The sequence below is a fragment of the Limulus polyphemus genome, unplaced genomic scaffold, assembly GCF_000517525.1.
Source record: "Limulus polyphemus unplaced genomic scaffold, Limulus_polyphemus-2.1.2 Scaffold623, whole genome shotgun sequence".
Taxonomy (NCBI): domain Eukaryota; kingdom Metazoa; phylum Arthropoda; class Merostomata; order Xiphosura; family Limulidae; genus Limulus; species Limulus polyphemus.
The window spans coordinates 376,833-398,610 of NW_013666233.1; the positions used below are offsets into that span (position 1 = coordinate 376,833).

Genomic DNA, 21,778 nt, shown 5'->3' on the forward strand with positions numbered 1-21,778 from the left:
GTTCTAAAACGTATTGAGGTTTTCAGCTGGATTCAGTTCGGGCTCTGTGTTGGCCAGGGCAGGTTGTGAATTTTACTTGTATAAAGCTATTAGTAGACACAGCAATTTTGTTTATGTGGCAGCTAATGATTCATTATAAAGCTGAAAAATTTCATCACTGGAAAAATACAGAATAACACAATATAACAAGACTTATGATTTCCTTAACTATTATTCATGAGCCAAGCAATATCAAAGTAATTTCTTGATTACAGTTATAATCAGGCCCACCCATCCACAGTAAGTAATGAGGAGCAAAGTGTATATTCACCATAATGGGTTTTCATTTTTTGTTACATCACCTTCGTTATTAGAAAAACAATATTCGAAGCCTTCGATTCACGAGTAAGATAAGTGGCTGATGGGCTGCAGTCAGTCAGTCGAATCCAGCAGTTTAGGGCTCCTTGGACATAATAAACGTGTTGGCTTGTCAGAGTTGAGAATAATGGATTCGACGCTAGGCGTATATTTTACTTTTACAATGTTTGCATGAATTGATAAGCGATTAATTTCTGGTAGCTTCGCTAATATTGCAGTTTATTCTATTTGAGTATGAATGAGTTGAAATGTCTTAGGCTCTCATATAACCAATGCTCATTCAATAACTGTTGTTCTTTGAAGCTCCTTTCCCGATTAATGCAGCTTCTAAACTTTATAAACCCTTCAGAAATGTCCACTATGGAACTGAATAGAAGATCAGTATGGAACTGAATAGAGAATCAGTAGGGATTGCATGATATTAACTTGGAGTGTGGTTGTTTGTTTGTTTTAGAGCAAAGCAACGTTGACCTGTCTGCTGTCCCTACTGCGGGAATCAAACCTTAGATTTTAGCGTTGTAAGTTCGTAGACTTACCGCTGTCCCACCGTCGGTTTTTTTTTGCCTGAATAGTTTTGTTAATATAGTTTATATCCGTGTTGTAACAAGTATTCTATTATTTACAGTGTAATCGATCTTCCAATGGCTCAGTGATAAGTCTGAAGGCTATAAATGCTAAAAATCGGGTTTCTCTACAACATAGATAACTAACTGTGTAGCTTTGAGCTTAACAACAAACAGTATAATCCACTTGAAAAGTCTTTACACCTTGTTTGTACTGCTATTATAAAATAATAAAATATAAATTAAGTTACTGAAATTTAAACTTCTTCTTCGACTCAACGATTGAGTTAGTAATCATTTGGTCTCCGTCAAAGTAACATATATAATACTTCTATTTGAAACATGCGAAAAAGCGTTGCGCGTAATTATTTCGGATACGTACACTAAGTCTGATAAAAATCCCAAAGCGTTTGAGTGAAATGACACAAAACAAAGTGGAGTCAACACTCAATCAAACTTTCCTTAAATGGTTGTCAGTGAACTATAGCATTTTCTATGATTTTCTCTCGTTTTACCATATTTAACCGCTTTTTCTACAGCAGAAGAGCATATTGTCTATGTGGATTCTCTGTTTGTGTGGTAATTTTTGCTATATATTTTCAAAGCCAATGGCCCCCAAGTGGCACAGCGGTATGTCTGCGGACTTACAACGCTAGAAACCGGGTTTCGATACCCGTGGTTGGCAGAGCACAGATAGCCCATTGTGTAGCTTTGTGCTTAATGACAAACAAACAAACAATCAATCAAAGCCAATTAAACAGACTGTTTATGATTTCACAATATAATCCTTTGTTTTGTAACTTCATATTCATTAATCTTTTAGAAGCTTGTTTGTTTGTTTCTTTGTAATTACAAGATATCTTTGCCACTGGGGGGGGGGGGGCTTTTAGAAGCACGCAAAAATATCTTGTGCGACACTTTTAGGCGTATACTATAAACATGCAGATTACTCCATATTAAAATTTATCATGACTAAACAGCGATATACAACTGCAGAAGTAAAATAATGTCAGAGTAGCCCAGGATTTCTTCCTAAACTTCTGTAAAAGCATACAGTCATGCTGTAAATAGTCTCCCGGTGTGTCAGCGATAAATTTGTGGACTTACAACACTAAAATCCGAGGTTCAGTTCCCCACGGTGTACAGAACGCAAATAGTATATTGTGCAAATTTGCGTTAAAAAACAACAGCGACGCTGAAAGTATGCACTAGTCACACAGTCACATGCCATGTGATCAACACAGCATACAATGTCAATAAATCTTTGGAATTCCCTTTCAGGTGCATGATATGCGCGGCCAAAGCAAGTGGGAATATAGGGAAAGAAGGAGCTATAAGACTGTTGTCAGTTCTCTCAGCTCTGAATTCTATGATTTCACGGCATTACGCGCACATACAATTTTCATGCCGAAGGCTCTATAGGACGTAACTCAGCATAAGGTTAAGGTGCAACGTTTTTGCTTAAATTCAACTCAGTTCCACTTAATTAAAATAGCTGTCAAACATCAGATGCGTATAGCCATTTATAATGGCGAGTCTTACATCCACTATGACTCTAACAGTAGAATACACCTGGAGGTATTTTTCATTACATTTCTTTATGTTCAGCTATATGATAGCGATATTTTTTTCTTTCTAATTTGAATTTCTTTATATTTTTTCTACACATAACATTCCAGGATTTAACGATAAAATTTAATGAGATATTCATGGAGCGATACTTATTAGAAAGTAAGTAATAAAACATTTAATTACATTTATTGGTGAAAATGTGTATGATTAGTAATTTACGGTAGATATTAGTTAACATTTGTAAATTTTCTTGTCACTGAATCACAAAGGCAAACAGCTTATTTTCATATTTTGTGTATATTCATAAGGATGTTTCGCATTTTGTGTAGATTCATATGGATGGTTATGCGGCTTTCAACACTGGCCCACGAACTTTGACCTTCCCCATCAAGTTTCCTTTACAGATAACCGATACTCATCGAGAGAAAGATCCTTCATTGATTGCTCCATGGTTAAGTTTACAAGACATTGCTACTGAAGCCGGTGATGGTAAATTCATTCTTTCTTTTTTAACTTTCTGATGTTATGACACTCTGAAGTATTTTGCATTTCATGTAGATTAAGAAGTAAAACTAAAAGGTGATACGACTTTTGATGAGTTTTCTAACCTCTTCCGCCCTTTAATTGATTTAGTGCCATCTGGAAGGTAGGAATCGTAATTGAAAGAAAACCAAGACCGTGTAACTCCAAATAAGTTCCGAAACATCTCTGTATTTGTTTATTGTAGCGCAAAGCTACAAAACAGGCTGTTTGCACTGTTAATCAAAGGGGATCGAAGCTACAAAACAGGCTGTTTGCACTGTTGATCAAAGGGGATCGAGCTCCATATTTTAGCGTTGTAAATCTATAAACTTATCGCTGACCCACTGGCGGAACCCGAACCACCTCTAACTCTTGTATTATCTTTTGTGTATTAAGCTTGTATACACCCTTGAAACACCCTCAAAACATTTATAGAATAACAAAGAAAAATGTTTCATGGAGTTATAAAATATTTATCATTTATTTCGATCATGAGTTCTCTGATTATATCTCGACGTCTTCCAGAATTGTAATGGTCATTGATGCCTTAATGGCTGATGCTACATTTAATGTATACACCCTTGAAACACCCTCAAAACATTTACAGAATAACAAAGAAAAATGTTTCATGGAGTTATAAAATATTTATCATTTCTTTCGATCATGAGTTCTCTGATTATATCTCGACGTCTTCCAGAACTGTAATGGTCATTGATGCCTTAATGGCTGATGCTACATTTAATGCGTAGTACTAGAAAATTACAAACGTTTGTATCAATTTAACGATGTGGGGTTTATAGCACCGACAATCCCGAATTTTTTATGATATTAAGTATTTAAGTTAGTTTCTGGCCACTACTGAAAGGGGTACAACGTTAAAATAATTGCACAATAAGTCCTGAGAACGGTGGCGTAGAACGCCGAAACATGTATTCTTTTTTGGGGCTGAGTCCTGTTTCTGATAGATTATTTATTGTACAATTATTCCAATGTTGTACTCCGTTTAACTGTATACATACGTACAAGTATCGTTTCAATTTATTTAGTTTTTGGATCTTTAAGCAATAACTCTATTATTTTTATGGTATTAATCAAAAACAATTCTAGTCAACTATTTGTGTGAGAAGTCAGTGTTAAAGTGTTATATTATGAATGAGTTATATTATTGATTTCAGTTTATCTGAAGATATCTTGTTAATTTATTATTTACATGGGTATAATTAGCTATTAAAAGCATTTTACTTATACAACCTACAACCACATTTTATTGAAGAAAAAAACATAAGCGAATGAAAAAGTTTTGTTGTTTTTTTCTTTGCTTGTTATTGACCCAAAACTACATAATGGGCTGTTTGTGCTGTGCCCATCACGGGTATCAAAATTCAGTTTTTAGCGTTGTAAGTCTTCAGTCCTACCCCTGAGCTACTGGGGATGGGAAGATTATATTTTAGGTAGATCAACTAATTGTTTTCTTTCTGTGTAAGATCCGGCATGGCCAGGTGGTTAGGGCACTCGACTCGCAATCTGAGGGTCGCGGGTTCGAATCCCCATCACAGCCGTGGGGGTGTTATAATGTGACGGTCAGTCCCACTATTCGTTGGTAAAAGAGTAGTCCAAGAGTTGGCGGTGGGTGGTGATGACTAGCTGCCTTCCTTCTAGTCTTACACTGCTAAACTAGGGACGGCTAGCGCAGATAGCCCTCGTGTAGCTTTGCACGAAATTCAAAAACAAACAAACAAACAAACTTTCTGTGTAACTATAAAAACGATGGACTGTATTTAAAGGAGATCAAAGTACGTGTTTTCTTTCTGTATAATTATAAAGATGCTGGACTGTACTTTCGAGAGATCAGCATCGAGCAGGAGAATAATGGTACTTTGAAAGAACGGATTATTCGTGACTTCAAGGAAGGAATGATCGGAGCTAATGACTTTTATCCTAAACACTGTGTCATTGTTACTTGGAAAAATATGACCTGGCAAGGATATACCAAAGCACAGGCCACTCAACTTAAGGTAAGAATCTAACTCAGTTTACAAGTTCTAGAATAAGATCCGATAACAGAACTTTATCCCTGAAATGGAACACACACATTATGAATTTTTCATCACACAGTTTAGATGTTTATTACTACAACAACATTCTAAATCTATGTAAAACAAAAAAAAAAGTTATCATTTTCGGTAATGATGTCATCAAATGTGGGTTCTAACCAGTGGCAACTACAATTGCGAGTTTTTATAATCCTGGCTATGAAAACAAATATGGGTTCTAACATTACGAATAATATTCAATCGTTTTTTTGATTATATTTACGATATAAAAAGTAGAGCATGCTGATCAAAGTAACATACTCGTGACCTCTTCCAACCCATAACTACGATATCACGTGTAGATTTTAACTCTACTATCAACATCCGTTATATTGAGTTTGCCTGACCCTAGTTACAATAGCAACTGTAGGTTTTAACCCTAACAACAACATCCATAAGTGTACTTAACACTAGTTTTAATATCAACAACATACATTGGTTATTCTGACTGTTTATGATATCAAATGTTGGTTCTAATGGTAGCATCAATATACACTTGTTTGTCTCACTCTTTGTACATGATGCTCTTACATAGATACAACATGCATACATATCTTGGAGCTATAATTAGCTACATATTAAAACAAGGCTTAATATTATAGTGGCAGCACTACTGTATAACATGAATGGAAAGATGTAACCCACTTAAACTATCAAGATGGGATTGTAATAATACTGCTTTTAAATTGTTTATTATATATACAGGTATCATTAAGAGCTGAAAATATGTGGATTTTGTAAGATTTAATTTTGCTTGTGAATTAACTAGAGATTTTTATGTTACAGACTAACACGTATCAGATGGTCATTGCGACAGATGAAGTAAGGACATATGTGATGTTCAACTATGAAAAAATTGAATGGATCACTCATACAGATAAAAATGAAGGAACTAAGGGCGATGGCGGAGTTTATTCTTACGTATGTACTTTATTTGAACATAAAAATAATTTTATTTTCATCGGGGAAATTGAATGCAGTTTCTCTTGTAAATATAGGAATTAATGCATTCCCAATGGCTTTGAAAGCAAGTTTTTCCAGTAAAATTGATAGAAATAAGATTGATTTCTATGTGAGACTGGTTACATAAAATTGGTTGAAACACAGCCCCCAAACCCCAAACACCCACCTCTCTTCATAATGAGCAGCCTAATAGAAGTATTTGTTTATTTAATAGTTTGTATAGAAGATGAGCTATGTCAAACAATCATTTTAAAAAAATGGCAACAGTAGGAACACATTACAAGAAATCCTATTACGTTATGCAAGTTCTGTTGTGTTGGCTAATTCTGAGCAAGTTAATCTTGGCTGGGATCGTTATAATGGGGGCGTTATAATGTGACGGTCAATCCCACTATTCGTTGGCAAAAGAGTAGCCTAGAAGGTGGGTGGTGTTGACTAGCTTCCTTCTCTTATAGCCCTTGAGTACCTTCGCGCGAAATTCAAAACCCATGCTCTAGAGTCTAGGACAGTAAATAGATGTTTCATTTTTGTTCACACTAACACTTCTCACACCTTTACACAACATACTAAAACTTCTTGGAAAATAATTTACAATGAAATAATCACCTGAGGGTTATTGACTTCAAAAGTATCGTAAGTAATCTTTTGCCTGAATAACCTCAAAATTTTCGAAATTAAATATCATCTAATCAACTTAACTTACATATGAGCAAAGAAAGGTTGAATGAGAGCCTAATTTGGCAGTAAGGGTTCACACTGCATTGTTAACATTATAATCTGCCTTCATGATCTATCTGTACACAAATTTTACAATAAATGATAAAATAGTGAATATACCTGAGCAGATACAGTACCTATACCAAAGTGAGTTTTCAGTTCTCTCTCTCTCTTTGTGTAAAATCCTCACTTTGCAAGATTATTTAACGCCAATACCAAACATATAGAAGCAGCAAACATTTGCATAATACTGAAAAACTCTACAGACTAATTGTATGGAAAAGGTCAAAGGCCTACTCTTACGGAAACATAACTTGAAAAGTTATTTATATTTAGTTGAATGTGTGAGCGTTTACTGAATGGCAGTTTCTTCTAAATATATTATGTTAATTGTGTTCAGATATTAACTAACGAATTATTCTTATTGATATTTGCATTTAAGTACCTTAATCGCTAAACTATAAATAATATATATTTTAATATGACCTTTACTAACTCATCTGTCAGTTTTCTTTTATTTACGAGACATACTATTGTAATTTATTTTATAATAGACGTAAAACCAAAACATTCTAAAGATTTGATATCCAAACTTCACTGAGAATTAAAATTTCAAAGTATTTTTAGAATATAATTTTGAAATATATCTAGTCCATCGTAAAAAAATAACAACAACAAATAAACCTGATCAAATACTCGTATAAGTTGGCAGTTTTGAAATCTAGAGGCTTAGATTCTGATATTTAGTAAAATAGTTATTAGTCTTATTTGTTCGAATGAAAACTTATGAACTGAACACAACGTAACACAATAACTTTCCTGAAATTCATATTTATAAAATTTATTTTATTTTTGTGTTATTAGACACAAAACTATATAAAGGACTAATGTTGCTTTGTCTACCATGGGTATCCAAACTCGATTTTTAGCGCGATAAGCCCACACATTTACCATTGAGTTGGCGGAAGAGCGAAAAGTTATTTGAAGTTTGGAATAAAATGTAAAACAGTTTCGCAAATACAAAATACATATTGTTACGACAGCGGAAGTCACGTGACGCTAGTAACACGTCATGAGTTTCTAGAAGGATCATGACTGTTCCTGGCAACTCTGGTGTTTGCCAGACGCCCTCTATTTTTGTATATAAGCCCGGCAAATAAAGCGGAGATGAAGAGTGACGGCATAATAATTGCAGATAGGGAGACATAGAGACAGATAATTGAGTCAAGTGAGCGGTAGTGACTGTAAGTAAAGTACGTGAATCGTTGTGAATTATAGCGTGTTTTGAAGTTAAAGTGACTATGGAAATTCTGTGTATTATAAAGCTGTATCGAGAAATAATAAACTAGTTTTAATTAAGAAAGAACTTGTATCGCTGAAGTTTCTAGGAAAGAATTTTTACGGGAAATTAACAAACGAGCAGAGACATAACAATATATATATATATATATATATATAAACTAATACCATTTATTCCATTCTATTCCCTTTAGTTTTCAGTAATATACATTTATATATGTATTTATCTATACCTGCCCGTCGTTGTTTTTTATGTTTAGTTTAAATTAGTTACTTAAATTTCAATTTACTTTAGCAAAGCGATAACAAGAAAGAAAAAATTTCACGATCATCTTAGTGGATCACTGTGTACGTAGTAAAATAAAAATATACACAAAATCTATAAATTCATTCATTTGTGATTTCAAAACAAAACAAACACACTTGTGTTGTTAAGTTCCAAAGCTTTTGTTGGTCTTTAATAACTTCGTTTTTCTATACTAGGTTGGATTTAATGCTGGAAATACAACCAGAACTTTTGAATTCCGCCCTTTTTCACAAGATCCAAGGATCGCTACACTAGTGAATGAAGGATATGGAAATGGTTTGAATGGGCGCTACGTTTTCCAGGTGGATGAGGAAATTTGGCCTGGTGCTTGTGTAAACAGGGGTTTGTTAGTCTTTATTATAAAATTGAAATGGTGGAATTGATACGCAATTTAGCTGAACGTTTTTGTTAGATATTGATATACTTTTTGGTTATATTGAAATTTCAAGAAGCAAATGGGTGAGATATAATGTTCACATCTTCATTTCAACAATCAATGAACCTTTTGATTTAACTTGGAATTTGATAAATCATGTTCACTGAGAATATTTATTATTTACAAACTAAAAAAACATTTAGCAAAATAATGATGTGATTTTACATCTATAAATATATTACTAAATTTTATAGAAATCTTATCAATGTTATTGTAGACGTTGGAAAAGAGAAAAGCTGTTACGAAAAAGAAAACGTGAGATATATGTATTATAAAATCATGTATATACATATATGTATATATACTATATGAGTTACGATCTTCTAAATAAATAAATTCTTGCTTAGAGCAAATTTCATGAAAAACAATTTGGCAATAATTTACTTTAAGTTTTTACCTCATTCACAGACTGTGGAATTCATTAGAAAACTGTCATAATGAGTTCTGCCTTTAATTTGTTTCATAAAAAGTCCTTCAAATGAAATTCTCGTTTAAGTTACATTATATGTATTGTGAAACAAATACAGGTATGTTATAATTGATTTATTTTATTGGACATTTGATATGTACAAATAAAAGGTAAGCTTATGTGTCAGACCCTTTTTGAATATAATATACTTTGCTTCAATAAATATTCGTTGAATGAATGCTTGTACATGAAAATATACTATTTAGTACTGATTTTCTTCAAAGTTTTTATAAACTCATTTTTGTCATCCACAACTCAAATAGATGGTGACATTAATTTAAAAGTATGCAAACGAGTTATGCTTTCAAAAATATTTTAAATTATGTCTATGGAAAGGTATTATCTTGTTTGGTTATCATTATTCTTATAATTTCTATAAATATGTTAAAGATTATGTTGATAAGTTCAATATGAAATGATACATTTTTATATAGACAATATTTTTACCATATCATTTATTTAAGTACACAACAAAATACATTAAATTTTATTGATACATGATTCAGTTTTGAAGGTGAACTGTAGCGTGTCTTTCTCAAAGTATTAAAAATATCCAACAATTTTTCTATATTTAATGATTCTTACTTATTTCTTTTTTCACAGAACTTGACCCTAACTGGAAAGAACGAGTTAGGTTGACCTTTTTCCCGCGTTATGGGAACATGCTGGGAGGTACAATGGTGAACGTAACAGGCCCTTGTTTAAAACCCAACTCTGTAATTACCTGCAAATTTGATATCACTGAAGTTGAGGGGGTTTATCAGAGCCCCAATCATGCCACATGTATCAGTCCAGTAGTCATGTTTCATGGTTATGTAGACTTGGCAGTTCAAACAGACGGCAAGGGTTACTACTATTCTAATCGCTACTATGTCCGTAAGTAAATTACTAATAAACTTTGATGCTATTAATTTTCGAGTAAATTCATGAATGAAAACTGATTTGTGTCATAGTTACAGTTTTTTACGTTTATGAACCAATTTTATTTGATTTATACGCTAGAGGGCAAAAACACGGGCTCTCCTCCCTCTAATATGCAGATCCATCGAAACTACTTCTATTTATTATTTTTATGTGTATTTTTTATTTTAACACAAAAATACAAATTTTCGTATTTCTATCTATTAAACTAACAAGGAAAACTAACTGAGGAAAACTAAAGGCATAAAAACTTGGAAATATGTATCTGCATTGCTTAGCCTAATAATAGGTATTTCATAATAAACTAGATACGACACCGGGGTTCTGAAAACGCGCCAGGAGTCCCCATCCTGGAAGGGTCAATGTTCCAGTTGCGTCATGTCTCACTGCATATATTAACTGGTGGTGTGCTAAAACAAAATAATTCTAAGTTGATTCTCAAATTTAAAGCTCGATTGGCCATATCATATGATCTTCTCTTCTGTTTTGAATCATCATATTTTTGATTTATTTTTAGTTTACTGTAAATTTTATTATTATTGTACAAGGTAAATATTCACAAATACAAATGAAAATGAGGTGGGGTAAACTTTTAGATACAATATTTACTAATGAGTTGATGCTTTACAAAAATTCTTTCAAAAGCAATGAATAGAAAAAAGCTAAGAAAACTTAAGAACTAATGTTTTCTTATTCGATACGTATTTTTTGTGGATCGTTTTGACACCACTTTGTTACAACCGCTATTTTTGCACTTTTCTAACCCTTCAACTCTATTAAGGTCTTACGTATTCTTCTCAGGAATTGACTCGTATTAATATCTATAAAAAATGATGTTTATTACTATAAGAAGTACCACATAGATTTAGAACTAGGTTTTGTTTCTTACTGACAAAATTTCTTTCTTATTTTGCCTCTCTCTATTTCGGCTTATTCGGTCTCTCTCACATCTTCTGGTCTTTCTTTCGTAAAACGTCTATATATTATATCTCTTTCTCAAAAATTTGCGCTGAACGTGTCTCTTTCTTTCTGACTATGTACAACTGTTTTGGTTATAGCGTTTCATAATCATGGGGGTTCTTTTGTCTCCATACTGCTGAAGAAAAAAAGGCAGATGTCCCCTCTAATTTCTTAACGAGTTAGAGTGCTGTAATCCCTTAGGGAATGACCAAATGCCAAACGTTTTATCACTTCTCTCAACCCTAACCGATGTTCCTTTCACCTAACTTCATAACAGTATCATAATACACTTTGTATTTTTACATAATGCTCGATTTCCTATTGGTCTAAATACAGTACCCCCTTTTTTATCTTGCATTCGTATCTCTTGTCATACTCATTTTTTATAATACTTGTATATTATTTGCTCTTCTTTGGTATTATACTGTATTTCTTTTCTATCGTATTTTTCAAGTCATTATTATTTATTGCATTGTTAAGATAACAATACTTATTGGACTATTTCTACCCTTAACTTATACACTTTCACCACCCATTAATTAATTACACTTTATTCTGATATTGTTCCCTGTAGTGAATGAATTCATTATGGGATATGTTTTCTAACAATATTTTAAAATAAATGTATATCTGTGGATAGACGTATCATAATTTGGTCTGTATACCTAAATAACGTAGTATGGTGGACCATATTCCAAATAAGTAGCTTTATATAATTACAGGAACTAAAAACTGTATGTAACTTATTTCAATGTATATACACATAGTAATGCATTGTATTTTGATAAGCCTACTTGGGAACATTGAAAGTCAGCCAAATCAATATATAATTTATAATAATAATAAAACCAATTATTCTGAGGTTAATATCTCAAGTTAAAGTTTTGTTTATAATATTCCATAACAATCTACGTGGCTTAGAACATAATCCTTTCCAGACCTATTCCGAAATAATAATAATAATAATAAACCTATATCCACAATATTTTAGTTTCTAAGTTTTAGGCTTAAGCAGCATTTAACAGAACCTAAGTTTTAATTGTCTGAAGTTAGAATATTCTCTGTTTGACCTTAAAAAGTTTCAAAGCTTAAATAATTTGCATATACACAAGGCTCAGTCTGAATTTTTTTATTTAAGGCCAAGACATTACGCCTTGTAGACTATTAAAGCCATGATAATTATTATGTGTTCTATTATTGGACAGGTTCCTTTAGATTATTTGGTAAAAACAATATGGAATCCAGTGCTTGTAATGATAACGAATTCGTTTATTTCCTCCATAATATTTACTACAGACTTCATTCACTGGTGGGCCTAATTTCACAAACAGCATTTGGACAGAAATTGCAGGATTAATTTGACGCCTAACTCACTTATAAACTTACTTGCAGGTGTTCCTCATTAATCGATTGATAACAAACATGATGACTGACTCACTTTCTAAGTTACCAACTAAATCACAGAAGAATGGACTCACTGTATAATTCATTAACTCACACTGAGCTGATTAACTCATTAAATGACTGCTTTAATGGGTTTCATATTTATATTCCTACATTGTTTCTGTATACTGCAAGATATTTCTAGATTTATCTCATGCGAAATTAGTAAACAAGTATATAAACTAAAATATTATAACATATTCATTAGTGCCTGTCTTGATTTAGATATCGAATCTACTTTTAAATCTTCAAGTAATGTGTTCATGTATCACTAGACATGTCATTTTGTGCTACATTAATTATATACTTGCAGTGAGACAAGGAAGGCATTTGCCCACCCAAATAGTTTTCTTGACCCTTATTTGCCCCCGCCTCAATTTAATCCTAACATAGAGCGAATGTAATGTATAACAAGAAAACACGTTTGCATGCGCACTACAGTTTTAGGGGATGTTTCTTTTTTCTTGTATGCTAGAAGTCAACCAAATACATGCTACAATAATAGTTATTCCCTTTAACCCTACTTTTTCATACTAATGGTTCTACTTCAGAAAAATTGTTTATTTAATTAAATAATGATTCAAAGAACACAGAATAATAACATGCAAAAAGCAGAACATGTCCCACAACTATCATAATTTTTCTAACGACGTTAGTAATTAAGCAAAATTGGTCGATATGTTTCCCATAAGAAAGTAAGTAAAACTGAAACCGAAACTACAAATCTCTATTGGGGAAAAAAGAAATAAAAATAATACGCCATTTCAAAGGTGGAACCCTTAATTTTCTTTGGTTATACGTAATATAGGATTAAAAGTAAGAGAAAACTATTGACAAGTTCTGAAAGGGAGAATTGACATGTTGGTATGGCAAGAGAGGTCTGATTTTTTATATAATAAGTCAGTAACTGATTAAAATTGAAAGCTATACATATTATGCTTTGCCTAAGCGATGACAATATTATACTACTCCTGCAAAAGAGCTAACAAGAGACCTAGAAACATTCCCAGAAACATTGATAAATAAGGCCTTCAGATCGATTTTGCGGTAAGCAGTTGTGACAAGCACGGGCTTGTTGTGTACTAAGCTATCTTTGGTAATTTTACTTTGCGCCTCAGTACTTGTGAAGTTCTTCTACAAGTTTCTAGGTCAAGAGTTCGCGGATATATTTAAACAATAAATTTTACTGGTTGAAATTGTTACAGAAAATAAGACAAATCTTACCTCAAGCCATCTATATTCACTGTTTTGCTTATCATCTTAATTTGGTCATCGTAGAAAGTGTGAAATCTTTTTCCCCTGTGGCTGACTTTTTGCTAACATTTTAAAGTGATTACTTCCAAAGAAGAAAATACATGCACCCAAATGAAAAGCCTGTAGATAAAACAATGATGTAAACATAACGGGCTTGTCAGGTGCGTGATATAAGTGCAGTTGTAGCAAGGTTTGACTGTTTTATTAAGTTTCTGCGGTATGTTGTCATAAGTGACAGCAATCGAGACCGTTCATTAAATGCCCGATCCATTTTGGCGCAACGTAATCAGACATTCATATACTATGTGCTGTTTTTGAATGACATCTTGCGTGAAGCAAAAGGAGCGCTAGATATAATGCAAAGTTCCATGTTAGATTAATTAAAAGCAGCAGATCTCATTGAGAATCTTCTACCAGAGTTGTAAGCCTACAGATGTGACGACAAAGCTACACATTTTTTTAACTACCAGACATGACCTGAAATGTTGCCTTCGGCGTCAGTTACAGAGCTCCATGCCCTCAAACATGGACGACTTTGGAGTTCTAATCATACTTGGGAAAGGGGATGCCGTACGAGATTCATCTGATATGAATGAGCCATCTTGTTTCCAACCATTGATAATTTGCTTGGAGAACTAAACAAACGATTCAGTGAAGAAAATCTCCAACTGCTCTGCTCCCTGTCGGAAATTGACCCCAAATCTGAAAAATTCCTCGATTTTGAGACTATTAAACCTTTTGCAGCCTATTATAGGCTGAATCCTGAAGACATACGAATGGAAATGGGGCAAGTTAGAAGAATGAATGAGCGTTCAGATGCGACATTTGGAGCAGTCGAGGAGTTTGTGGAACATCTCAAACCTTTTACTGAACTTTACAAGGTTATAAAGATAGCACTAACTCTCCCAGCCAGCACAGCTGGTTGTGAGAGGAGCCTTAACAAGCTAAAACTGATCAAAAATCGCCTTAGAACCAATTTGGCAGATAAGAGACTGAAGAGTCTAACAGTAACTAGCGCCCACAGAGAATGCGCTCTTTCCATTGATTTTGATTATATTGTTAACAGGTTCGTTACCAAGTTTCCAAATAGAAGGTTAACGTTGGTTTAAAGTGTAAGAGGACGATTGTTGGTGTTTGGTAAGTTCACACTTTTGACCATTATGCATGAAACCACTTTTAAAGGGATTTGTCATATCCCCCCTAAAAAAATTCTAGATATGCTAGAATGGTCAAAAACCTTTTGATCCATTTCAACGTCTGTGAGTACTTTAGGGCTTCAAAACTCAATACAAAGTACTTTTTGAAACTAAACGGTGGTTCAATGTAATTTCGGAGGAGTAACGAGTTCCTTTAAAATTACACGTGAGTATAAGTTGTCTTTTTTTTGCTCCCCAAAATTTTGGCGTTTCCCCACACACACTAGATTTTTGGTGTTAGCGTCACCACCTTATACTTGTATAGTTGTACTCTTTAATATACCTATCACATATGACCCTGCTATTTCTAACATAGTCGAACACTGAATACTGATTTTTTATAACTATTTATATTCTAACATAGTCAATCACTGAACACTTGTTTTTAAACTATTTACACTTGTTGTAATTTTGTTCCCCGGTGGAACAGAGGTATGTTTAATGACTTACAACGCTAAAATCCGGGATTCGATTCCCCAAGGTAGACACAACAGATAGTCAACATGGCTTTGCTCTAAAAAAACTGCTTGTAATTTATTTTACCTCTTTCTAAACTAGTCAATCGCACTGAAATAAACAAAGCTACCACATTGATATATATCTGTTTAATACAGTTAAATTTCGGTAGACACAGAGTTTTTTAACATGGTCTTGCTTCCTTCATAAATGTTGATTTGAATGTAATTCACAATTGGCATATAGTACATTGCTTTTCTTAGTCGTGATTAATTTTAGAGAACATTCAACCTTTAGACAGTTAAATTTATTAAAAAATACAAATTTTCTGCTTCAAGTATGCTCTTAAATTTTCCAAACGCTTGAATTGCATAGCACGTTCATTGAAATGTGCCATTAAGAGAAGTAACAGATTCTTTTGGATTTGGACATTATTGTGTAGAGGTTAGGACTTTAATTTTCGTGAAAGTCCTTAATATTATACAAAAACAAAGCCTACTTTATTCATTTGTCTAAATGATAACAAAAATATTTTACTCTAAAATGAATAATCCATGTATATTCATGATAATTAGTTATATTTTAGAGATGAATAGATAAAATCCTACCAATTATTATTTACTAAGTGACAAATGATACTTTATTCTTGCTGAAAAATTTCTAGTTTTATGTATGTGCTTGTTTTTCGAGTAATTACATTTGACATTTTTCATTTGTTACTTTGGATGATTGCAAGGATGACAATCAAAATTTTCGAACGAAGTTAAACAATTCATTATAACCATACAAATTATTATTTAATGTACTAATTTAGGCCTTGAAATTAAATTTCAGTCGTACTATGACTATTCTAACAAAGTTAAACGAACCAAGTGCACATGATGAAACCGTACACATATGTAATTTCCAGACATAAAGCTAACATAAAATAAATTTGATTCCTCGTCTCAAAAAGAAAGTTGAGATAATAACATACATTTGGTAAACAAAAAACCGTTTTGTTTTGCTTTTATTTTAGCGCTAAAGTGTTTTGTGTGTATATAAGGAGTAATTGACATCCCTAAACAAATTGTTTGCTGATATAAAACGTCGCATATTTACTATTGTAGCTTTATATTTAGCGCAAAATACTGCTTTCTTGTTGTTGAAACAATTTTGGTGAATCTTAAACTAATATAACATATAATTATGCAAATACTTTTGTTATAAAATATGACACTGTGTCATTCAGGTTCAAGCAAAAATATTTCGTAAGCATTGTAATTCTAAATTAATATATTGAATTCAACTAAATATTGTTAGTTTTTTTTTGCTATTTCTTCCGTGAATCATAATTTGGTCCGAAATGTTTTTTTATGTGTGTTTTTTATTGTATTTTTTTTCGCAATTTAAAGAGGAAACAGACTGTTGCCTTTGTTCTCCTGTTCTGTCCTCACACTTATGGAAACGTGATTTTGTTTTTCAGAAACAATACCAAACACATTAAAATCATGCTTACATCTAATCGTATTCTGTTTACGTTGTTGAACTTTTACAGAGCCCCCTAACAGTGTAGCTCCAGATGTTCAAATCCTTAATAAAGAAATAGTGGAGGTGCAGCCTGAATCCTTAACTTTGAAATGGGAATCAGCGAAACTTAGTTGGCAATCAAAAGCTTCAGTTTCTCTTCATCTTTGGGGTTTTGAGTAAGAATATTTAGATTGATTATTAGGAAACAAATCATTCAATTTGTTTCGATTATTTATATCTTCTTTTTGTTTTTACAACTTAAGAGGTGTAACTCGTTTGTTGCCTTTATGAAAAGAAGTTTATGCAACTAAGATGTTAAGCATAATCTCAAGCACATTTTAAAAAAGTGTCTTGATATATTAACATATGCCGGAATGTCTTATTTGGTAATATTTTAAGAGATTATACAAGTGTATTTGAATGCAATATTGAAAAAGTTTTCTGCAAAAGCTTTTAAAATAACCATATTATTATTATGAGCCTGTTCCCTAGAGGTGAGACGATGACCGAATACACAAGCATAAAGGAACGTTAAAATACTATGTAATTTAGGTAATTAGTTTCATTTCAAAATACCAACTTTAGAGAAGCATATCGTAATGAACTTGAAGTTATTATCTCTGAAGTTATATAATATTTTGACTTTTTTTTCTCATAGAAATAACAATTTGTTTGTATAGAGAGAACGATCAAGAGCCTTCTTTAACTTATATATCGCAACTAAACGACGGTGAGACCATTTTAAATGACCAAGGAAAACGGTACATTATGGAAACATCTAAGTTCGAAAACAGAAGAGACTATGGCAAACTGAGATTAACTTTTGGTCTCATTAGTGTGAACCTCACAGACGCAGCTTTCCTGGATCGTAAATTCAGATCTTCGCCGTAAGTAATTTTCAAAAACGTTTGTTCCTTAATATTTAATAATTGGTGAAATAAAATATAAAATTATGTAAAAAATGTGCTCTCATTTTAACAAAAGATACAAATAATAATAATAACCTACTGACAATCTAAGAACAGTTCGTAGTTACGATTTACGTAAAAAAAAAAAAAAGATAATTCCCTTCCTACTTTTATAGAAAAAAAATTTAAAGCAGTGATTATAGAACTCTGCTGCATTTGAAACATACTATTGTGGAATATATTCTAATGTGTCTTTCACTACAATGAGTGTCTTTTTTGTTGTTGTTATGTGAGTAATGATTGGTAAAGTCTAGAAATTTCATGAAAGTTTAGACCTCCGTAGAATCTCGAAGCTTCTTGCAATTCATGAAAAACTATGGAAATATAAAAACGCCAAGCTGAGTGAATAATAGTTATTTAATAAGTTCAGTGTCAGAGTTAGACATTGAGTCAACCATTGTACTATTTGGAAAGAGCTACTAAGTGTTCATAATTATCTATATGGGTAAATATTTACACTTTGGAGGAGGCATGCAGAATTAAAGTGGCTAGCGAAGTTTTGCAGTCCAAAAGGCCATATGAGAAGATGGCTTCATAAACTACAAGGACTCGACATTAACATCATGCATCACTTTGGATGGAACCATATAAATACTGATGTATTATCCTGAAAACCACGAGTTAACGAAGAATGTAAACACTTTTAAAAGAGGCAACAATGAGATAGTAAACATAATCAACCTAAATTCCAACAGAGTATATACTTCAAGATGGGAGATCCACAAGTAATGATGAAGAACTAATGTGGTTCAACACTCAACTGAAAAATGCCAAGAAAAAATATGTGATATTGAAATACATTATTCAGAGGGTGAAGAATAGCGCAGAAAAGTATTTCTGGCAAACAGTTGTTCCATATTGCCCAAAGATACAAATGTACTCTACACAGTGAGTTTATCGTGTCTACGAGAGGGCTTGCTATGTATGAAATGTGAGGTTACCAGTGTACAGAATCAACGACTACCGTTTGTAGTTCCAGAGTCAGAAGTACTTCATCATGCCCACAACCTTTTGGGCCTGGCAAAGCCTGGTGGTTAGGGCGCTCGACTCGCAACCTGAGGACATCCCCGTCACATCGAACATGTTCACCCTTTTAATCGTGGGAACATTATAATGTGACGGTCAGTCCCACTATTCATTGGTAAAAAGTAGTATAAGAGTTGATGGTGGGTGTTGGTGTTGGCTAGTTGTCTTCCCTCTAGTTTATCACTGCTAAATTAGAGTAGGCTAGCGCAGATAGCTCTCATGTAGCTTTGTGCAAAATTTAAAAGAAACCAAACCACACCCTTCCAATATCTGGACACATAAATGTTAAAAATACACTAGAGAGATTTAGAGACTGCTTATATTGGGTTGGGTGCTGTGAAGCTGTAGAGAATCGTGTATTATGCTGTGAGAAAAAAAGGTGTGATTATCAGTGCTCTTGGTTCTCTGCCACAGGGCAACAGTAGGAATAAATACATTATAGTTTGATGGATTATTTCACCAAATGACCAGAACCAAATTCTAGCAACTCTAGAAAGTCTAGCAAGGAAACTCGTCAATGAATTTATTTCAAAATTTGGAATGTTTATAGAACTTCACTCAGGTAGTAGGTAGAAATTTGAATCAGCGTTATTTGCAGAAATATGACACATCTTTGGCACCAGAAAGACCAATATGACAGCCTTTCATTCATCTTCCAGTAGAATAATAAAGATATACAACCATATATTTTAAAAGCAATCAACTGTTTATGTGGATCTTTCATTGCTAATTATGAGTTATTAAGTGGCAGTACCTGAAGGTACATGCAACACACTATCACAACTGATATTTTGGAGAAAAAAAATGAAAGTGCCATTGGACCTTCTGTATTCACATCCTGAGGATAATCACTCAGAAAAGTCTTACACAAAATATTCAGAGAGACTAACAAACACTATTGACATCATACATGTCATTATTAAGGAAAGACACAAATCATCTAGTGATAAAATTAAATGGCACCACGATGTTAAAGGTGAAAATTTTGGATATCATTGAGGTGACATGGTATGACTGTAAATACAAATCCCATCACAAGAGAGGACAGACTCCAAAGTTAAGCAGGTGTTAGAAAGGACCATACAGAATAAACAAAATAATCAATTATATGACTTGCATAACACAAAAGGACAGGCAGTCCAAGCCAAAGGTCATCCACTGTGATCGTTTATGGAAGTACATCGGTGAGAGAATGGCCAACGGGGCAACTTCAAAGAAGAAGCTGTAAGCAGAAAGTCAATCTGTCGAGACTACTTTCTGAGGATCATGAAGGACAGTGCTACCAGTGGCTTAACTCGACCATCTACCAAAATAGAACTATCTTAGTGATAGGGCAGCAAGTGACGATAAGGGAAAAAAAGGTCATCGTATCTGAATGCCATAAGCCTTATAAGAGAAAACTACCAAAATGACTTGGCGAACAGACAGCTTAGACACAGTAAAATAATATATTATAGACTTTGCTATGTTAACTAAAATTTTTAATACCTTTTTCTCAACACCTTTAATTAATAATATAGTATTGTTTATTTGTTTCAAGTTAAGCACAAAGCTACACAATGGGTTATCTGTGCTCTGCCCACCATGGGTATCGAAACCCGGTTTCTAGCGTTGTAAGTCCGCAGACATACCGTTGTGCCACTGGGGGGTGGGCAATAATATAGTAATTATTGTACCAAATTGGGAATATTAATTTTGTTAATTCTAAATGACTTTATTTCTAATTATGGACTTCTAAGTTTAGTGACTGTTTCATTTCTGTACTAACATTGTTCAAGAGACTGCACAATCTATGAAGGAGAAAATATTGTGAGATATATTTTGATTGTTTCAATGTTTTTTGTTGTTTTTTGCTAGAGACTTTTTTATTTTATTTTACATGAGTAATGACTGGTGAAGTCTAGAAATTTCATGAAAGTTTAGGCCTCTGTAAAACCTTAAAGCTTATCGTAGTACATAGAAAACTAGTACCATATAAAAATGCCAGCCTGAGTAAGCTAGAGTTAGTTACTCAGTGAATGTCAGTTAGTGAGTTAGACAGTGAAAACTAGTGAGTTTTTTGTTTATAATGCAGCTAGTAAGTTAGTCAATGAGTCAGTCACCGTGTTTTTTTATTGATCCATTTCCGAAGAGTTACTGCAAATAGGTGACTTGAGATTTATTTGTGAGCTAAGCGTACATTAGCTACGGAATTTCTGTTGAAACTTCGTTTATGGTGTTAGGTCTTCTAGAGGGCGGCCTGTATAAAACGGTATTAAAGAAATTAATTCATTGTCGTTACATGTACTGGCCTTCGATTATTGTTACTGAATAATTCAATAGGATTTGCACAACAATAGAATACTTTACGATAATACTTTATATTTCTAGAAACTTAAAGGAAATTATAAAGATTGTGTTTTTATGTACATTAGACCTAAAAGTTCGATATAAAAGAGGATTGTTTGAATGAATTAAACAACACTAACACACGAAGACTACTTATATAGGTAATACTAAATGTAAAAACAAAAATCCTTTTAGTGCAGTTTCATTAGTAAATGAAATATAATTTCTTATGTCACATGGAAGAAACACGTTAAACTGCAATTGCAACTAAGAATTTTTCACAGAAATATCTTACTTCAATTAATTTTGGTCTTCCAGTGGGTCAGTGGAAAGCTAACGTGCTTACAACACTAAAATTTCGATTCCCCGCGCTGGACAGAGCACGAGTAGCTAAGATTGTTAATATATATACATATTTG

The 21,778-nt window shown here is 33.1% G+C and overlaps 1 protein-coding gene across 1 annotated transcript in view; it reads left to right on the forward strand.

Moving 5' to 3' along the window:
• LOC106459533 (protein mesh-like) overlaps window positions 1-21,778 on the forward strand; it is a 51,148-nt gene that overhangs the window by 5,308 nt on the left and 24,062 nt on the right. Inside the window, exons 3-9 of the mRNA XM_022386044.1 lie at window positions 2,822-2,981; window positions 4,839-5,029; window positions 5,894-6,028; window positions 8,570-8,735; window positions 9,902-10,174; window positions 17,066-17,213; window positions 17,718-17,924. Coding sequence (XP_022241752.1) covers window positions 2,822-2,981; window positions 4,839-5,029; window positions 5,894-6,028; window positions 8,570-8,735; window positions 9,902-10,174; window positions 17,066-17,213; window positions 17,718-17,924 — 1,280 coding nt within the window. The remainder of the gene's footprint in view (window positions 1-2,821; window positions 2,982-4,838; window positions 5,030-5,893; window positions 6,029-8,569; window positions 8,736-9,901; window positions 10,175-17,065; window positions 17,214-17,717; window positions 17,925-21,778) is intronic.